The sequence below is a fragment of the Podarcis cretensis genome (assembly GCF_951804945.1).
Source record: "Podarcis cretensis genome assembly, chromosome: 8".
Taxonomy (NCBI): Eukaryota; Metazoa; Chordata; class Lepidosauria; order Squamata; family Lacertidae; genus Podarcis; species Podarcis cretensis.
Window position 1 is genome coordinate 18,275,805 of NC_137177.1, and position 20,542 is coordinate 18,296,346.

General features: G+C 47.2%; 1 protein-coding gene across 1 annotated transcript in view; it reads right to left on the reverse strand.

The window, feature by feature from the left end:
• Positions 1-954: 954 nt before the first annotated feature.
• The window catches only part of VSIG10L (V-set and immunoglobulin domain containing 10 like), a 37,580-nt gene continuing 17,992 nt past the window's right edge, over positions 955-20,542 (reverse strand). The window contains exons 4-11 of the mRNA XM_079986013.1: positions 18,610-18,897; positions 16,640-16,897; positions 14,616-14,891; positions 12,726-13,013; positions 9,121-9,243; positions 7,309-7,370; positions 5,570-5,701; positions 955-2,580 (exon numbers count right to left, since the gene is read on the reverse strand). Of these exons, the coding sequence (XP_079842139.1) occupies positions 2,497-2,580; positions 5,570-5,701; positions 7,309-7,370; positions 9,121-9,243; positions 12,726-13,013; positions 14,616-14,891; positions 16,640-16,897; positions 18,610-18,897 (1,511 nt within the window). The 3' untranslated portion in view covers positions 955-2,496. The remainder of the gene's footprint in view (positions 2,581-5,569; positions 5,702-7,308; positions 7,371-9,120; positions 9,244-12,725; positions 13,014-14,615; positions 14,892-16,639; positions 16,898-18,609; positions 18,898-20,542) is intronic.

Consider the following 20,542-nt stretch of genomic DNA (forward strand, 5'->3'; position numbering starts at 1 on the left):
GTGAGGGAACTGCCAGAAGGCCCTCAGAGCTGGACCTCAGTGTCCTGACTGATCAATGGGGTGAAGACACTCCTTCTCCCACCCTTAATGTTTATTCAACATTCTGTGGTCACAGAGCATGGTCAGCCTTATTGAGTTGTGTCAGGTGCACACCCCATTTAGGAGGGAGGGAGCCACTACTAAGAAGGCCCTCTGCCTGCTTCACTGTAATGTCACTTAACCTCGCAGTGAGGGAACTGCCAGAAGGCCCTCGGAGCTCGAACAGGGCTACCTTCAGATGTCTTCTAAAAGTCACATAGCTGAATTGCTCACACAGATATCAATGAGTGAGCATGCTGAGTTGTCATTGGCATAAGTGGAACACAAAAGAATGGGAGAGGTCCATTAGACAGGAGGATGGAGATGGGAAAGAATAAAATGCCACCCCCGCTCCCCGTTTCCATGCTGGGAGTACAGTACACTCACAACAGAGACCAGCACGTCCAGCACATCCCACCTTCAGATCTTCAGAAAAGCCTTCTTGAACCAGGCCAAAGGCCCACCCAGCCCAGCACCCTCATCTCAAGGTGGCCAACCCAACACCTATGCAAAGTCCCCAAGCAGCACCTGAGTGTAAATGCAACTCTCCCCACTTGTGATTCCCAGCAGCTGTTTTTCAAAGGCATATCCTGCTTCCAACAGTGAAGAACGTCGCCACCGTCGCTTGCAGCTATTTAAGGAAGGTGTTCCAGACCATATATAATTATTCCTTTAGGGAGATCCGTATTTCTGGCCAACTTACCGATTCTGCATACAGAACGGTGATCGTTATAACCAATTAAACGTACTAAGAATGCATGCAGAGAAATACCAGTTCCTTCAGAAAAAAAAGGAAGGAAGGAAGAGGGACTTCAGTTGATTGCACTACTGTAGTTATTTATGAGATGCGGAAAAAAGGAAACACACAACAGATGCTTCTTGGAAAATACTGTATTCTGTAAAGTAGGACAAAAGGCCCTGCTAGGAAACCTGCTGAAATAAAACACCATAAGAAGAGCCCTTCTGGATCAGGCCAAAGTCTCATCTAGTCTGGGATACTCTTCTCGCAGTGGCCAACCACAGATGCCTTTTGGGAAGTCTGTAAGCAGGACCTAAGCACAGGAACAGTCTCTCCCATCCCCATAATGCCCAGAAACTGGTTTTCAAAGGCACATCCTGCTTCCGATGGTGGAGGGAGAATGTAGCCATTGCTGACAGTAGCTATTTTTATAGTTATTCATTTAGGGACATCTGCTTTTCTGGCCAGCTTATTAATGCCACATACAGAATGGGGATAGTTGTCATTCATCATTCTTTTAAAATCGTCCAGGTTGGTGGCCATCTTGTGGGAGCAGCTTCCGAGGCTCACTTTTCTAAAATAGTTCAGAATCGGAAATCCCTCTCCATACCACCCCTAGAGAAGACCAGGGCATCCCATTATCTCCCACCAGTCAAGATCGGGAAGCACTTCTTTCAGTTTCTCAGCAGTCCCGATCAAATCAGACAGCTGCACCTTCTTCCTAAGTTTAAAAGTATCACTTTTTTCTTTTTTCAAATCAGGACTTCTAAACTCAAGTATGAAACTCCACCGGTTTCGAATACGTTCAGAACAGAAGCTCCGGGGAAGATTCCAAAAATCAGTATCAGGTGTGGCTCCATTTGATAACACAAAGAAGAACTTTGGCAAAGGCTACATTGCAGCGTGAAGATAAAAAAAGTATATGCGCTGGTGTGGTTTTGTAAAAGGCACATTTTTACTCTGGCAACCAAGACCTTTCCTCTCCAAAGAAACAGCCCTCCCTCCATCCAATTCTCACACTTCTTGTACAGCATCAGTGCTCCGGGAAGGGCTGTGGCTCAGTGATAGAGCATCTTCTTTGCATGCAGAAAGTCCCAAGTTCAATCTCCAGGTAGGGCTGGGAGAGAACCGTGCCTGAAATCCTGGACAGCTGCTGTCAGTCCGTGCAGAAAATACTGGACCGATGTCAAATATAAGGCAGTTTCCCATATCGCTGTCCTTCACACTATCCTCTGCTGCAAGGATGAGCTTAGAGCTCTTGGTAATGTATCATCCCTCCAGCACCTAACCCTCTGGATAGCCTTTGAATTCTTCCCAGCACCTCAAGCTGTTCTGTAACCAGCTCCATTCCAAGAGATCCCTTCTGCAGCCACATTGAAAGACTCAGAATCCCAGAAATATTTCATCAGAATTCATCTACACTTCTGGGTTCTGGGCTCCCCTTAACTGGGTTGGCTAGGTTGCTGCCTGAGACCCCTAGATCCTGCACAGCAATGTTCACCTCTCGTCATTATGCCAGGAAACCAAAGCTCCAATTCGAAAACCTTGGATTCCATACACCCCACGGTCAAGCCCCACAAGAAGACAGCGTGGCTTCATTTTCGGTGGCCTAGGTTCCATACTGAAGACCGTGCTTGGTCTGAAGCTTCCTCTTCAGCCCAAGATGGACCTTCAGAATGTCAGACTTGAGTAGCGCTGCGCACATTCCTGGTGCGAGGTTGTATAGGTTGGAAGGGGGAGCTGCTGTCCGTAGTGCTGATGGGCTGGAGAGAAATGGGAGAGAATAATAATAATAATAATAATAATAATAATAATAATAATAATAGTTTTTATTTATAAAATTAAAATAAAATAGAAGAGGTCAGAAAACTGTTTGGCCTAAAGCAGGCATGCCCAAAGTCCATTTCGGGGGCCTAATCCTGCCCACTGGTCAATTTAATCTTGCCCTTGTGGCAGTATATGTCCTGGGGTAAAATCCTAAAAAAACTTTGGTCAGCCTTCACGCATGTTCACTTCATCAAATCTGGCCCTCTTTGAAAAAAGTTTGGGCACCCCTCACCTAAAGCACTGTTCACAGCAAATTTGGGTGGGGTGGGTCCACCTTCCTTCCGAGCCACTGGGCCATTTTGAAGGAAAGCTCAAAGAGTTTTTGCAAGGCTGGCAACATTTCGCAGGGAGCTTTAGAAAATCCATAGCCAGGGTGTTCCACGACATGCAGGGTTGGAACTCTGCAGTGCATTATATGTGGGGCTGCCCTTGAAAATGGCTTGGAAACTAGCACAGAAGCCAGCTACCACAATACCTGATGTTTGACCATGATGGAACCATGTTTATTTCAGTTCTAAAGGAATGACGCGGGACGCGGGTGGCGCTGTGGGTTAAACCACAGAGCCTAGGACTTGCTGATCAGAAGGTCGTGGTTCGAATCCCCACGACGGGGTGAGCTCCCGTTGCTCGGTCCCTGCTCCTGCCAACCTAGCAGTTCGAAAGCACGTCAAAGTGCAAGTAGATAAATAGGTACCGCTCCAGTGGGAAGGTAAACAGCATTTCCGTGTGCTGCTCTGGTTCACCAGAAGTGGCTTAGTCATGCTGGCCACATGACCTGGAAGCTGTACGCCGGCTCCCTCGGCCAAAAAGCGAGATGAGCGCCACAACCCCAGAGTCGGCCACGACAGGGACCTAATGGTCAGGGGTCCCTTTACCCTTTACCTTTAAAGGAATGACACTGGCTCTCTTTTTGCTACTGAGCCCAACTGAAAATGCCAGTCCCTAAATGGCTTGGGGTGTGCATGTTTCCCATGAACCTGAAGGAATGCTTTTTCCCATACTAACATGCCTATGCTGATACACTCTTAGAAGAAGGGCCATAGCTCAGTGGCAAAGCACCTGCTTTGCATGCAGAAGGACCTGAGATCAATCCCCAGCATCTCCAAGTAAGGTTAGAAAGTCCTCTGCCTCAATTCTGGAGAGCCACTGCCAGTCAGTCTAGATAGCACTGAGCTAGAGAGATCATTGGTGAGATTCAGTACAAGGCAGCTTCCTGTGTTCCTATGACGAAGGGAGCTGGGAGTTCTTCCCTGGCTCAGATTTTTATGCAAGCCAGAGAATAATTGGGGGAGTGGGTTGAAAAGCATTAGGATCCCCTGGAGTTATTTTCCAAGGCAGCTTCCCAAGTTCCTATGCCAGAAGAGGTCCTTTGCCCATGAACCTTCTTAGACAAAGATGTATATTATGGATGCCTACTAAGAGAGGCCCTTCTCTGTGATGATGGCACCCTGCCTGTGGAATGCCTTGTTCGGGGAGGAACAATATGCCTGATGCCAACCCTGTAATTCCAAGGGCTGCCAACCAGGTACATATGGCCCCACAGAGCCATTTCTTGGCAGCTATAGGGCTCCATCTCCCCTTTCTGAAATTAGGCTGGAGAAAAACCTCCTTTAGCCATTATTCCAAGCCTAACTGTGTTGCAGAGAGTGGGGAATTGGGGGCAATTCCTGGGAGGGAAGAGTTGTGGTGCATACATGATGCCCACAACAGTTTCCCCAATTTTCAAATCTCCCCATGGGCCCAAAAAGGTTGGGGGCACCCCTGCTCCCTCTCTACCCCCCCACTGCTGTGGTCCTTTCAGTGTCAGGTTAAAACCCTTTTTATTTGACCAAGCAATTTCAGATTTGTAGCATTTCCTAAAGCTGGTTGAATAGCTGTATTCCTCTTAATTTTATTGCACTGCTGGTTTTTGTTTTAATAATATGTTTTGTAATTTTAAAATCTCTTCACATGCAGTCCTGAAATCCATTTTTGGACAAAGGGCAGCTTATAAGCATTTTAATAAATGCATGAATAAATAAATAAAGTTGGCAGGGCGAATAATCGATACAGTTTAGGACTCTTTCCTCCTTGCTGGAATCCTGATCCAGATCAGGATCCTCATTCCTCCAATTGCCACAAAAGGAGGGGGGACACTCCAATCAGAGTAAACGGGAACTTTCCCACACCTTTCAAATGGCAAGCTTGAGACCCCATGATGTGGTTTGGGACTGCAACACAGAACAAAGGGCTAAGCCCTGGCACAGATCACAACACACATGCAGACATTTCTGGAAGAAAAACTGTGCTGGAGGGCAAAGACCACATGATTCAAATCACATGTTGTCCGGCCTTATCCTGCTTGCCAAAATGTTACTTTGCATCACCACCACACCTAGGCAAGTTGTCGCCCGCACCCAGGTGAGCACAGCCACCCTTGCTGCGTATTGATCGTATGCCGCTATTGCTTCCATAAACATCCTGTTTCTGCTCCCTGGCTGAGACCGCAAAGAACAGGCCACAATGCAATCTGTATTTGACCTGGAGTTTCACAACTTGTGACTCAGCCCAGCCTATGTGGAGTTTGCAAACCATGGTTCTTTGACCCTTTAAAGCTCCCCAGGAGCCCAGGCTGGGCTAAACATGCGCACTCAGCTTTTGCCCTGAAGCAGCAGGACTTTGGGTAGTAGCCACTTATGCCAGTCAATCAAAAATCCATGCCAGCAGAAGGACACGAGAGGGCATCTTTGTGCAGAGAATAGGTAATAAATAAGGGGTTGAGACTGGAAGGAGCTCTGTAGGCGAAAGCACTAGCTAATGGTTAATGCTGGTCTGATGCCCCAGTAGAACACCCGGTGGCGCCGCAGAAGCAGTAGAACAGGGATGGCCTTGTTATGGTTGGCCCCATTTGCCACAGCTTAACAGTGTGTTTCCCACAGCACTTACCAAAGTTCCAGGGCCACCATATTTGCGTAGGTGTTCCTCGTAGGTAATAGCATAGATGTCAGAGTCTCCTGATGACCAGCGAGGGTTGCCCCAAGAGGGGGCGTTCGACTCCCGCTTGTTGCCATTTGGGAACTGGAAAGATGGAGAGATATTGAATAGGGACACGCACAGAGAGAGAAACTACTGATGATTTGTTTCAGGATTAGCCAACATGGATGTTGCTGACTTACCATCCCTGACGACTGGCTATGCTAGCTGGGACTGGTGGGAGTTATAGCATGGCATTGTCTGGAGGGTATCAGGTTAGTTTATTTGTCTGCGATTTTTATTAGTCACTTGCCTACCCAGGTACAGTGTGACATATGTAAATTGCCATAACATTAAAGAATCAAAAACACTAATAACAGACAAAAAGAAACCGGTAGCAAAAATCATTTTAAACTAAGGTTACCAGATTTTTTTCAATGAATCCAGGGACACTTTAAACAAACAAACAAACAAACAAACAAACAAACAAACAAACAAACAAATACTACACGTTCAGGACGTTGATGCTGCAGAGGTGGCAATGGCAGAGGGGCCGCCACCGCCTTGATCTCAACCGCCACATTTCCCCTTCCTCCGAGGCTTCTATCTCCTTTCTCCATGAGCCTGGGCAGCCCCAGAGTTGTGGTGCTGGTGAAGCGGGCAGAGAAGGAAGGCCGAGAGCGGCAGAAAAGCTCGAGCAGCGTGATGCCTCCCTTCCCATCGGAACAGCCCCAATCCCATTCCTACTTGCGTGCAAGCAGGAGGGGGGAGGGATCCCTCAGCTGAGAAGGGAGACTTCCCGTTGCCTAACTGAGAGATCCCTCCCCCCCCCCCAGTTGAGAGGCTGATCCAATAGGCAACATGAAGCCTCCCTTCACAGCTTAGTTGCTGGAGTCAGGGAAGGTGGAGGCAGCCCAGAAGCTGCCTCTTAGCGCCCCTGCACCACCATCATATGGGGACTTCCGAGCAGCTCCTGAAGCCAGCTAGAGCCAAGTGCTCCAGGCTGCTGAGACTGCTGCTGCTGCTGAAATCCAGGGACATTCTGGGGATGGAATTTGTCTGGGGACTTATTTGCAAATTCGGGGACTGTCCCCGGGAAAAGGGGACATCTGGTAACCCTATTTTAAACAGCACCGATCCACCACTCCAAAAATCCGGAGTGGGAACACAGTGTATCCATAAAACAGAAAATTACCAATCGTTCAAAACCTGTGCTCAGACGGTAGGTTTTAAGCTGCCACCTCAATGTCGTCGTATCTGTTTGGGGAGGCTGTTTCAAATAAGAGGTGCCACCACTAAGAAGACCCTTTCTCTGCCTTGCCTCACCAAGTGCCTTCCCCTAAAAGAAGCTCCCCTCACCCGAGGTGGATCTCAAAAGTTGAGCAGCTACAAGTGAGAGGAAGTGGTGCTTTAGACAGTAATGCCATCAAAGCAGAACCTAAAAGCAGCAGAATGAACAAGAGGAAGGCCCCCCCCCAACAGCATCAGGGATACCTTATAACATCCTGAAGTAATACACATCAGCATCTAAAGACAATTAATTGTTCTTAGCTATAAAACACCTGTGCACATTAATGATACCGCTTGGTTAGAGGTGAGTTTCGCAACTGTTCAACACAGCACACAATGGCCTCTCTCTCTCTCTCTCTCTCTCTCTCTCTCTCTCACACACACACACATCCCTATTATACTTGCATCTCATTTGATCTTACCTGACGTGACAGGTAGTGTTGTCGGTTCTCAGGTGGCGTTGGGGGGATTTTCTTCTCCTTTGCTGCAAGGAGTGAAAGGCTGATGTCACTACAGCTTTGCACTGATGGTGAGATTGGCTGTCTCTCAGTTCCCAAAGAAATATCCCCTGGAATGCTGAACCAGAACTGAACCCTTCTGGCTAGTTGTGATCACAGCCAGCTCCCGATTGGCCTATCCTCTTCGACTGTGACCAGCTCAGCACAAGGGCTAGAGGATTATTTCCCCCCTCCTACTTATTAGTATCAGTACAAGTGGGATCTGCAACAAAATGTTGCAGCGTGGAGTCTTCCTGATTGCTATTAAAGGCAGACAGCTACCCCCTCCTCCAGGACACTCCCATGCAGGGGCAGTTAATGTGGCACCTTCCAGATATTGCCAAACTACAACTCTCATAATTCTTGACCATTGGTCATGCTGGCTGCAGCTGATGACAGCTGGAGTTCAGCACTATCTGGAGGCACCACTTTGCTCCCCCTGTTCTGTTCCCTTTCTCACCCCCAAGAGACATGTGGCATTCTGTGGCCACTGAACATGCTCAGTCTTCACCAGGCTGGTTTGGGTTCCCCACCACCGCCACCCAACAAAGATGTGGCTCCTCCAAGTCTCCCTCTAGTGTGTGTAGGATGTTCTGCTTTAGCTGTATGAGCAAAAAACAGTCATGCCTGAACATCGGAAATAGAGGGATTGATGAGTTAAATATCAGTCAGGTAGTATCAGATACTGATGCCCGCATTTGGCCAAAGAAAAGCCTTTATGCCAAATATATATCTGATGGGCAAAGTCAGGGGCATCTTACCCACAGAGGCTAGTGGTGCGGGGCACCAGGGCGCCAAGTTCTGGAGGGTGCCAGGGAAGAGGTGGAGGCTGGATGCAGCGCCTCCTGGCATCAGCTCACCGCCCTTGCCCGCCTCTGCCATGCTGCAACAAAGCAGCACCGTGCCCAGAGCCTCCGTCTGCCATGGCCACCACTGCACGAAGCAGCCAGCTGAGCTGGGAGGTGCCGCGTCCAGCCTCCGCCTCTTCCCTGCCAGAGGAGCCACACTCCAACCGCTGCCCACCTCCTCCAGCCCTGCTGGCAGCGCCATCCTCCCTAAAAAAAGGTGGACAACTCTGGGAAACAGGGGGGAGGGCGCCGGAGAGAGCTTTGTACCACAGCATCGGATATGCTTCAGACGGCCCTGGGCAAAGTCAAATGCAGAAGCTGGCCCAGTGAACACAGGTTTCAGTACCCTGAGAGTCTCCATTTCTATCCAAGTTTCTAGTCCTTAAGACAGTATCTGATTTCCAGAGTTCTTTGGCAGGACTAGGGAAATGAAACTGGTGGGTGGAGCATAGAAAGGGTGTGTGTCTATTTCTCTATCCTATATTTACACAATCAACTTCAAAGCAGCCATTATTATTATTATTATTATTATTATTATTATTATTAATTGAATTTATATACCGCCCCATACCCAGAGGTCTCAGGGCAGGCCACAGAATAAAATCCCATCTGACATCCTCCAAACATTCTGGATTTTGAGAACTCCCATCATTCCCAAGCCTATAAGAATTGCAGTTCACAACAGCTGGAGTGCACCCGGTCGGGCAACTGTGGTTTAAAACTAACATAGTTATTCTATTTCTTGAGCCTGACTTTCCATGCTTGGTATTTAACTGGCTGAAGGGAGGTCAGCTGATCACACCCATATGCCATGTGATGCTTCCTGCCCAATTGGTAAAGATCAGCAATTCAGTTAGTTTGTGTTTCGCTTGTTCGTGGTTCAGCCTACCTTTCCGAAGGCAGATTGGCCAGATCAAGCAGATCAACAAGAACAGGAGAGCAAGGATCAGGAGTGCACCAAAGATGGAGCCAATCACTATTCCAGCAATGGCGCCTGCGCTCAGACTCGAATCTGTAACACAGAGGAAGGAGAGGAAATCAGGATTAGAAACACAGGGGACCTCAGATTTGTCCTACCTCAGCCACAGTCCACAGATGAGCTCTTGAGCTTCACATATTTGTCTCGCAAGACTGAAGAATTTCCAAGACTCGGAAATTTTGACCCTCGCTTCTTATTTTAGATCCTATCCATCAAGGATTCTAGAGCCAGAAAAGTTTTGAAAGCCAGGAATCTGATCCTCATCAGATGGTTTCCTTGAAACTGTAAGCTCGTGGTGAAAAACCTGAACTCCAGCACTCATCATCTGCAGTCAGCATGGATAATTGTCAGTGACGATGAGAGCTGGAGTTCAGCTGCATCTGTATATTTTGTGTTGTGTGTTTATTACGTACATAAACACCACCTTTTCTCCCAAGGAGCTCAAGGCAATGTACATGGTTCTCTTCCTCCCCATTTCATCCTTGCAACAACCCTGTGAGGTAGGTTAGACTGAGAGGCGGTGACTTAGCCCAAGGTCACCCAGTGAGTTTCATGGCTGAGTGGAGATTCAAACCCTGGTCTCCCAGGTCCTAGTCCAACACTCCAACCATTACACCACTTGAGGGTTACAGGTTGCCCTTCCCTGTTGTGGACCATCAGAACACTCCGCAGGACATTAAAGGGAGGATAGGCACATATTAAGTGGCATGAACAGGAAACTGTTGCACCAAGAGCCACAAAGGCCACACGACCCAGGAGATGTTCTGTTGTCCAAGGAAGCGAAACCCTTCTATCAGAGGCAAAAGCATGGTGGGGCCACTGGACCCGCAAATGGCTTGCTATGAAGGATCAGTGCATTCACATAACAAGTTTTTGTACTGCTACGCAGAGTGGAATTTAACATTCAGGAAAGAGTAGATTTCTTTTGAAAAGGAGAAAGAAGAAACAAGTTTCTAGATCTCATGGCAGAAGAAGAAAGACTGGAAGTGTCTCTACAACACCTTCTTTCATTTGCCCTGGCTTGTTAAACAATCAAACAACAACTAAACCATGTGAAATAACACAAAATGCACAGAACTCAAGAGATTTCTGCAATCAGGCTCAACTCCGAACACAGACTAGATATATTGTTAAAAATAGAGATCTGGGAGGATTGCAATATGCATCTTTGGACTAAAGAAGGGCCCCAGATCTGAAAAGGGTTAGGTTCTGAAAAGGACAAGGGGTACTGTAAATGTGATCTAGGTTTATAATAGTGTGACATTTTTCATGAAACCTTTGCATAGAAAAGCATCCCTCCAACACACAACTTTTCAGAGTTTGCTGTGAAATAATTTGAATGGATTTTTTTTTGGGGGGGGTATCATTGCCCTCACTTGGAACTGGCTTTGTTTGACCTTAGTGACATGGCCACAGAGCCAGATCTGACTGGCTATGTTGTTATGATGTCATATCCTTAATTATCACAATTGCCTGGTTTTGCTCATGCCTCTGTTCCCAGGGAGCATCCACCTCCCTCTCAATTGGCTTAATTTGCCCTCACTGATGTCAACAAATAATAAAATTTATCTGTTTACTACAAAATCCCCAGCTGGCTGGGATCACCCATGTGACTATTCGCAGGAAGGAGACCAAGTATTACAGAAAAAGTCCAAAATCAGAAGCGCATTGGGGAAACAATAGTAGCAAACAGGATTGGGGGAAAGGTCAGTAGTGACCATATAATTTAGGAGCATTGGGGGGGAAATATTCCCGACTCTGAAAGCAGTGCTTTTATAACCCCATGATTAAAGCAGGAGAACATTTGGTGAACCTCTGCTTTATTTTACTTTTCGTTAAAGATTTTCATTTTTAACAATTATGGCAAAGCATTTTAAATGGGAAGCAAAGTGCTTTTTTAAAAGCAGTAGGTGTGAACGCTTAGTACTGGCGCTAAACTATTTAAAGCCATTTAAAGCACTCTCGCCGCCTTTTGTGTCAATTCAGTCCCATAAACCCGACTCTTTTCCTTTCCCCCTTCAAACCAGCCTCATAATGGCCATTGGCCTGGTCGCCTGTGGTGAGTGAAGAATTGCCTTCAGGCGACCAAGCCAAGGAACCTGTGCAAATCAGAAGAGAATGTCCCACTCTTTTGGGTCATGATTAAAAAGCGCATTTACTTTAAACGGAGAATGAAAACTCTCACAAAATGCACGTATGCATCAAAAAGCATGACTGTTAGGGCTGCGCAAGGCAACTCTGATTCTGCACCCCTGATCGGGCTCTGATCTGACCCAAACCGATCTCAGTCCTGAGACAAAGTGGGAGCCTTGCACTGCCCTTAATTAAAAACTAAGGTGTTAAACTAGACCTGAATTGGCTCGATTGGGTTCCTGATCTGTGATTTCTCCAGACAAGATGCACAGCCCTAATGGATATCATAAGTTAAGGTTCCTGCCTTCACTCTCCAGAAAGAGTGCACAGTCTGACATTTCATGCTCGCTTGCGATGTTGCCACCACGCAGCGACATTTTCCCTTGCCCTTTTAGCCCCAATTCTCTTCCTCCACAGGTTGGGGGCCACATGGGGGTTAGTGCTATACAAATGTTCCATAAAAATGCAGCTATTTGTAGAAATGAATGCCATGGAAGGCCCATTGGGAGGAATGGACATCGTGCAGATTTGGAAATAAATCTTACTGTCACCCTCTTTAAGTCCCTGTGAAGAAATACAACTGAGCTGCACATAAACATCAGCAGCCTGAGAAGTCTGACTAAACTTAGATGCCCCGTCTGCACGGTACATTTAAAGCAGGATCGTGCCACTTCAAACAGCCATGGTCTCCCCAAAGAATCCTGGGAACTGTAGTTTGTTGAGGGTGCTGAGACTAGGAGACCCCTGTTCCCTTTACTATTCCCAGAGTGGTTTAACTATCAATCCCTTTCCCCAGGGAACTCTGAGAATTGTAGCTCTGTGAAGGAAATAGAAATCTAGAAACTGCACCCTTGGCAAACTACAGCTCCCAGGATTCCTTGGGAAACTATGTCTGTTTAAAGTGCAGTTGTACCTTGGTTTTCAAACAGTTTAGTTCTTGAACGTTTTGGCTCCTGAACGCCACAAACCTTGAAGTGACTGTTCTGGTTTGCGAAATATTTTTGGAAGCTGAACATCCAACGGGGCTTCCGGTTGGCTGCAGGAGCTTCCTGCAGCCAATCAGAAGCCACACTTTGGTTTCCGAATGTTTTGGAAGTCGAACGGACTTATGGAACAGATTCCGTTCGACTTCCAGGGTACGACTGTAGTATAAAGCTGCTTTAGATGCATAGTGCAGATGCAGCCTAAATTTAGTGCAAGTTCTTTTACTTCAATATGAGCGGCTTTTGTGTGCGTGTGTGTGTGTGTGTGTGTGTGTGTGTGAATAATACAGGCTAGCAAATTTTGTTGTGGGCCAGTCATTTTTCTAGACTTATCTACAATGCTATCCCCATCCTCAAACCACCCTATTCCATGTGTCTCCTAAAATCAGGAACACACACCTGGTTGAAGGATGTAAACAACAGAGGTGTTCCCAGCTTGGGATCCCAAACGAGGCACAACCTGGAAGGAGTATGGCGTTTGGGGCTCCAATCCTATAACAGTGGTGGATCGGTTGTTGGCTCCTAAGACTTGCACCGTCTTCCATTCCTCAGCAGAACGGTGCTGCTGAGGACCTTGCATCTGGATCCAGAAGCTAGTCACTGCAGATCCATTTGGAACGGTCCAGGCCAGGTAAGCAGAACCAGGATGAGGTCCGTGAGAGAGAGTCCAATCAGCGATTGAAGGACCTGCCAAGAGAGGATAACTCATGGAGGGTGCATTCCAACAGGTACAGTCCTGCTGCTCAGGACCAAAACAGATGTGATACGGAAGATTTGATGCAGAATGTCTGTAACTCAGTGGTTGGGAATCTGCTTTGCAGGCAGAAGGTCTCGGAGAGCTGGGAGAGGCCTCTGCCTGAAAACCTGGACAGTGGTACCTCGGGTTAAGAACTTAAATTTGTTCTGGAGGTCCATTCTTAACCTGAAACTCTTCTTAACCTGAGGTACCACTTTAGCTAATGGGGCCTCCCGCTGCTGCCACTGCGCTGCCACCACGTGATTTCTGTTCTCATTCTGAAGCAAAGTTCTTAACCCGAGGTACTATTTCTGGGTTAGTGGAGTCTGTAACCTGAAGCATCTGTAACCCGATGTACCACTGTATTGAGCTAGAGGGGCCAATGGTCTTACTCAGCATAAGGCAGCTTCCTATGTTTTGAGGACATGGCCCTCCAGATATTGTTGGACTCCAACTCTCATCTGCCAGCATCACCTACCCAGCGTGACGAACAGCTGAGGATGATGGGAGCTGCAGCCCAGAAGTATCTGGAGGGACAAAGGTTCTGCATTCTTGCTATAGTCTTACCGATGATCAGATTTCCCAGTTTTAAAATTTTATTTTAAAGTTTATTAAGTAGCTAGTGTCTGATAATAACTGGAGAAGTAGCAATGTGAATGTTCAACACACACACACACACACACACACACGGGTTCATTTCCTGGTACATCTCATCAAAATAAGTTCCACTGAGTTTAATGGCTCTTACTCCAGGAAACTACATCACTCCCCTCTCCTCACAGCTGCTATTGGATTTTAAAAAATACAGATATTTGTATAATGCCTGAAGTTTCCGCCCCCAGCCCATCCTCAACTTCCAGGCAGGGATGATTTAGATCAGGAAAATAATGTGGTTGGGATTAATTAATTCTGGCAAGACGAGGGTTCACCACTTTAGGAGGAGGCCCACCAGAGGGCACTTTATTTATTACTTCACACTTAGGCCCCCCCTTTCCCCCAAAATCTGAGAGGTCAAGGAGGTGTACATGGTTCTCTTCCTCCCCATTTTATCACTCACAACAGACCTGTGAGGTGGGTGAGACTGAGAGAATGTGACTGGCCCAAGGTCAGTCAGTGAGTTTCATGGCTGGGTGGGGATTTGAACCCTGGTCTCCGAGATCCTAGTCCCACACTCTAACCACTACACCACACTGGCTCTACCCAAATTATTCCTCAAGCCAATAACTGCCCTGCCACCCAATACAGCCCCTCCTTCAGACTGGACGTGGATGGTTTAAAAAGACATATTGGTTGTTTCTCTCCCAAATCTTGCTTTGTCTTGAAAAGTGAGCATCCACGCCCTCATTCAAAATGGTGTCCCCATGCACACATTCCAGCTTCTCACACCTCACTGCCAGGAACCAAAATGGTGGCTACTACACTTGCTCTTTCCTCACCTAATGTAGCTGCCTGGCTGCTATTTACAGCAGAGAGCAAAAGGCTGGTGTTAGGAACCCATGAAAAGAAATAGATATAGAAAATAGGACTTCAGTGGTGGTAGAAGGAGCTCTCACCAAGGATGGTGAGGTTTGAATGTTGCGATCCCAGCGGATTATAGCAGGTGGCACTGTAATCGCCCAGGTCATCTGGGGAAGTGAAGTTCCAGATGGTGAGCTGCGTTCGATCGGGGTTCAGGTGGTAACGGCCTCCGACAGGAATGAGAGACCCCTTATTCCGAAACCAGTCAATCTCCACAGGGTTGAAGGTGCCTTGGCAATGCAGTTCCATGGTAACGGACTCTTCGGTGCCGCTGTATGTCCGGAATGAGAGAAAAACTCCTGAGGGAGCTTCTGTGGTGGGAGATTAGGGGGAGGGGAGGGAAGCCTGTTATGCTGGTAAACAAAACTTTCTGGAAATTGAAGACGAGGCAAAGCTCAGTGGTAGGACATCTGCTCTGCATGCAGAAGAATCCAGGTCCAATCCTTGGCATTTCCAGGCAGGGCTGGGAGATAATCCCTTTCTGAAGAGAGACCCCTGGAGAGCTGCTAAGGTAAGGGTAAAGGGACCCCTGACCATTAGGTCCAGTTGTGGCCGACTCTGGGGTTGCGGTGCTCATCTCACTTTATTGGCCGAGGGAGCCGGCATACAGCTTCCGGGTCATGTGGCCAGCATGACTAAGCTGCTTCTGGAGAACCAAAGCAGCGCACGGAAACGCCGTTTACCTTCCCGCCGGAGCGGTACCTATTTATCTACTTGCACTTTGACATGCTTTTGAACTGCTAGGTCGGCAGGAGCTGGGACCGAGCAATGGGAGCTCACCCCGTCGCGAGGATTTGAACCACCAACCTCCTGATCGGCAAGTCCTAGGCTCTGTGGTTTAACCCACAGTGCCACGCTGCTACTAGTCAGCATAGACAACAGCCAACTTGATGTACCAGCATAATGCAGCTCCATATGTAAGTCACATCATCATCAGACTGTGGTGTCTTTAGAGTATTCCCAGACTGTGATGTCTTTAGGATATCTAGCTTTATTTACACATATATGCAACCGGAGTGTAGGATGGAGGTGCCCTAACAGATCTCGCTTCTCAGCTGGGTTTCCAAGGAGAGCCCCAAGCCACTGTGTCTGAAGTTTTCAGCATCAGCCAAAAACTCTCTCACACCATTGGCCTATTGTTCTACATCCTAGGATGATGTGGCATCCAGCCCAGTGAGGTGGGAAAATGCTTATCCATTTGTCTCCATGGTAACAGGGCAACTTCTTCGGCCATGTCAATGGAAGTACTTGACTAAGGCCATGATCTTACCAAAGAAATTGCTCTGGCTGTTTCAGCAGCTTCGTCTACTAGATTCTAAGCCACCTTAATACAGAATCATGGGTCTGGAAGGAACCCGTGGATATCATCCAGACTGACCCCCCAAACCTATAACAAGTTGGATTTGTAATGTCCATTTTGCCTAATATAGTGAGTTTGTTCTTTTCAGTTTCAGTGCCCCTTTTTAGTATTATTCATAACATTTGTATCTTCTTCCTTCAAGGATTTCAAGACAACAAATATTGGGGTTACTCCATTTTATCCTCACAACAACCCTGTGAGGTAGGTTAGGATGAGAGAAAGGGACTGGGACAAAGATCAGCAAGTGAGCATCTCACTTTCTAACCAACTGCAAAACTCTGCCCACTGAATCTCACTGGTTCTAACGAGCTAAGCCCTCTTACTGGGGGCCTACTAACCCCCTAAACCATGCACCAAGCACCCCATCATTTGCTGGTAACAGCTCATTTATTAATTGTTAACATTCACAGCTCACCTTTTCCTCCAAGGAGCTCGAAGCAACATACATGATCCTTTCATCCCCATTTTATACTCACAGAAACCCTTTGAGGTAGGTCATGCTGAGAGACCACAATTGTCTCAAGGGCACCCTGTGTGCTCCATGGCCCAATGGAAATTTGAACCCTGGTCTGCCAGGTCCTAGTCCAACACTCTGACTGCTACACCACAATACTACACCAGAACCAGAACCAATATCTTGCCTTCTGGTTCCTCCTTGTGGAGGATTCTGGTAACCAGTTTAGTGGTTGTTAGTCTCACCTGGAATCAAGCTGCAATTGCCCTGCCCGGTCATATGGCGTCCGAGACATATGATTTTGCTGCCACTGAGCTCAGCTGGGAAGGGAGAGATCAGCAATCGCTGTAAGTTGGAGGTGCTGACCTCCTCCTCGTGTCCTGGGAGCCCCCAGAAGGTCAATTGCGGGGTAGGGGAGCCACCAGGCCAGGAACAAATGAAACGCAAAGCGGTACCATTGTCTGCTGAGGCCACAGAGCAACGGGGGGATCCAAAGGGTTGTTCTAAGCAGAGAGAAAGAAAGAGATAACTCAACCATACACACAAATCAGATTGGCTGGATTCAGAGAGACAGAATATTTCATAACAAGGAAAAAGATCTTCAGACAACTTAGTTTCACGCATGCGGCTATCAGAACCAGCTCTTGCTAAGTGGGAGATAGGGCAAGGTGAGTGGGAAAAGGTGGCCTGGTTAGGTAATTTTAGCCAGGGCTTGCCAACCTTGTTGGGCCAGTGGGCACATTTGGAATTTTGAGGAAGTGTGTTGGGCGCCAGTCATAAAATGGCTGCCATGGGGTATGAGGCATTTCATAAAATGGCTGCCATGGGGGTGGGGGTTTCTAGGAAAGGCCAAGCCCCTAAATCAAGAAACAGGAGAAACCTTCTCAAAGCAGAATGCTAACAAAATCAACATAACTTCATAATAATAATAATAAAAATCTGAGATAAAAAAACATTAAAGGGAGGAGAAAACATCAAACTGGGTCACATAGCAGGGTAAGCTTGTGTTAATAATAGCTGAGGTTAAAACAAAAACAAAAACCTAAGCATGAAAGATGCCTGCCTAAAAGGCAAAGGCAGTGAATTTAGTTCAACAGAAGCCGGATCAAAAGAGAAGGAAGATTTCATGCAGACGTAGAGCAAAGTAGAAGCCCTCCAGATGTTTTAGACTTCATTTCCCATCAGCCCCAATACGGGCGATGGTTATGGATGATGGAAGTTGCCACGGTAGCTACTTCTGCCATAGAGGAAAAGGCATCTCTCTACACCAGACTTCCACTGGTTTAACAGTCATTCCACTTCTGGTAAAATCTGGGCTCTTTGACAAGGCTGGGGAACTCTACAATGGAAACCTAGCATCTCACCAAATTATAATTCCTAGGGCTCTTTGGGGAAGACCTTGAGAGGCAAACTAGTATCATTTACTCCTGATGGTAAAGCTCTGAGTGATGCTGCTTAGGTAATGGCACCCACACACAAGAGCGAAGTATCAACAGGCTTGGGAGAAACCCAAGGTTTGCAGAACAACATTTAAAAAATGAATTCTAAATGGGGTGTGCACCCAACACAACTCAATGGGGCTGAGCCTGCTCTGTGACCACAGAATGTTGAATAACCATTAAGGGTGGGAGAAGGAATGTCTTCACCCCTATTGCTCAGCCAGGACACTGAGGTCCAGCTCCGAGGGCCTTCTGGTGGATCCTTCACTGCGAGAAGTGAAGCCACAGGGAACCAGGCAGAGGGCCTTCTTGGTAGTGGCGCCTGCCCTGTGGAACACCCTCCCATCAGATGTCAAGGAAATAAACAACTATCTGAATTTTAGAAGACACCTGAGGGCAGACCTTCAGACATCTGAAGGCAGTACAAATAATAAAATTGTAATGAGTATTATATTATTAGTGAATCCTGGAAGAGACGAGTGGAGAAAGAGTCACACAGATATGAAAAGAATAGAGAGAATTGTCTGGATAGGTCATTTCTTGGTTTACAAGAGCACAGCCACTATCCACCCCCCACTCCGCCCTGGAAAACTGGGGGTTGGAACTTGATGGGCTCCTGAAGGGGAGGGGGGGCTTCCACACTGCAACATTTTGCTGCAGCTCCCCACATGCAAACCTTTCTGGTGCAGATATACATGCTCCTGTGCCTGACTCCCTCCCTGCTGAGATGAATGCCTGTTAGTGCGACAGAAAGATGGACGTCAAATTCAACTCACGGGCAACAGTGAGATGGTGAGTGTTTCGAACCCGGCGCTGTGTGCGCTGATTGATGGCCAAGCAGGAATAGGAGCCGGCCTGATTCAGCTGCACCTTGGGGAGCTGCAGGACGGGCAAGGAAGGCACGAAGAGGTCCTGAGCGTCTGCCACGTTCCAGTACATCTTGGCCGGGGGCTCGGACGGCGCCAGGCACGTTAGGTTCACGGTACTGTTCACCAGCACAAAACTCCCCGCGTCAGAGTCCCGCTCCGACGAGGAAACGGTAATCGTCGGGGTCTCTGGGCCATCTGAGAGGAATGAAAGCCACACAGCCATGTAATATGGTACCAATGAAATGTCTATTTCCTAGGGTTGTTTTATTTTTTTAAGACACAACAGGCAATCTATCCGTCAGGCTTAACTGCCAGGGAACCTGCCTCCTCTCCCCAGCTTTGGTTATCCAGGTTGCGACCTCGCTGACGAATGTGGCCATTCAGATTGATGCAGTGGTCATTTCGCAGCAGAAAGGTGCATTACGGTCGGCTGTATTTGCCCAGCTACCTGGGTAAAAGGCAGCGCAGCCGTCTTAAGTAGTGTCCCTTCCGCTTGTGGCGGGGATGTTTGCCCTTTCTCCCCGAGAAGCGCGGTGAAAGGCTGGCCGAGGTCGCTGGCCGCAAGCACATGCAGGGAGGGGTGAGGGAGAGGAAGTAAGTGTGCAGAATCAGTGCATTAACTCCTGTGAATGATTCTGACTATGTGGTCTTCGCCAGCAGCCAGGAGGAGGAGGAAGAAGAAGAGGAAAGCAGCTGTCTGGAAGCAAGATGGACGTGTGACTGGTCCTTAAGCCACATCTCCCTTCGAGCAGCCAACTGAACTCTGGTAAATCTTCCTTAAGGACATCTAGCCCAGTATCCTGTTTTCACAGGAGCCAACCAAATGCTAAACATTAAAAAAACACTTCCCTGTACAGGATTGCCTGCAGACGGCTTGGGGGTTGGATAACTCCATACCCTCCAACCTTTATCCAATGAAAATAGGGACGTCCTAAAGAAAAGCAGGACATTCTGGGATCAAATGAGAAACTGGGACAGCTTCTTTAAATCAGGGATATCCTTGGGAAAAAGAGACACTTGGGGTGTCTGTAATATTTAGAGACTCATGCTCTACTGAATGAGCTATGCTTCATTATTCCTTTCGTTATGATGACATCATCAATAATAGGCGACAGGCGACAACATTCCTCTTCCCCCAGGCCTTTGGCTAATTAAACAATGTAAGGCTTTTTAAACTCTGTGTTTGAGGGTCATTGTTTTGTTTGCTATTGCATTATGTATTTCTGTGTTTTTATATTGTAAACCACTCTATGATTCTTGGATGAAGGGCAGTACAGTGGTACCTTGGTTTACAACCATAATCAGTTCCGGAGGTCCGTTTGTAAACGCAAACAGGATGTAACCCAAGGCGCGCTTTCGCCAATGGGGCCTCCAAAAAAAGTTTGTTTGTAATCCAAAGAAAAAGGTTGCAAACTGGGGCACGCACTTCTGGGTTTGACGTGTTTGTAATCCAAAATGTATGCAAACCAAGACGTATGCAAATCAAGGTACTACTGTATACATTTCTTTAAAAATAAAGTGACTGGTTTTTAGCCTGAAAATCAGGTTATAAATACCCAAGGAATGAATAAGCACAGATACCAGGCAAGTCCTCAAGTACATTGTCAGCCTGCCTCTGTGATCTTTAGGAGCAGGGCTCCCTAGAAGTCTAAAAGTTATTTAGTTATGTGTTTTGTGTGTGTGTGTTTTGATGCTATAAACCACCCTGTGATCTTTGGGTGAAAGGCGGTATACAAATTCAATAAACACAAAAATAAAGTTATCATTTGCTACATTTTTATCCCACCCTTTGTCTGAGAAACTCAAGGAAGAATACCTGGCCTCAGGGAGCTGGACTAGG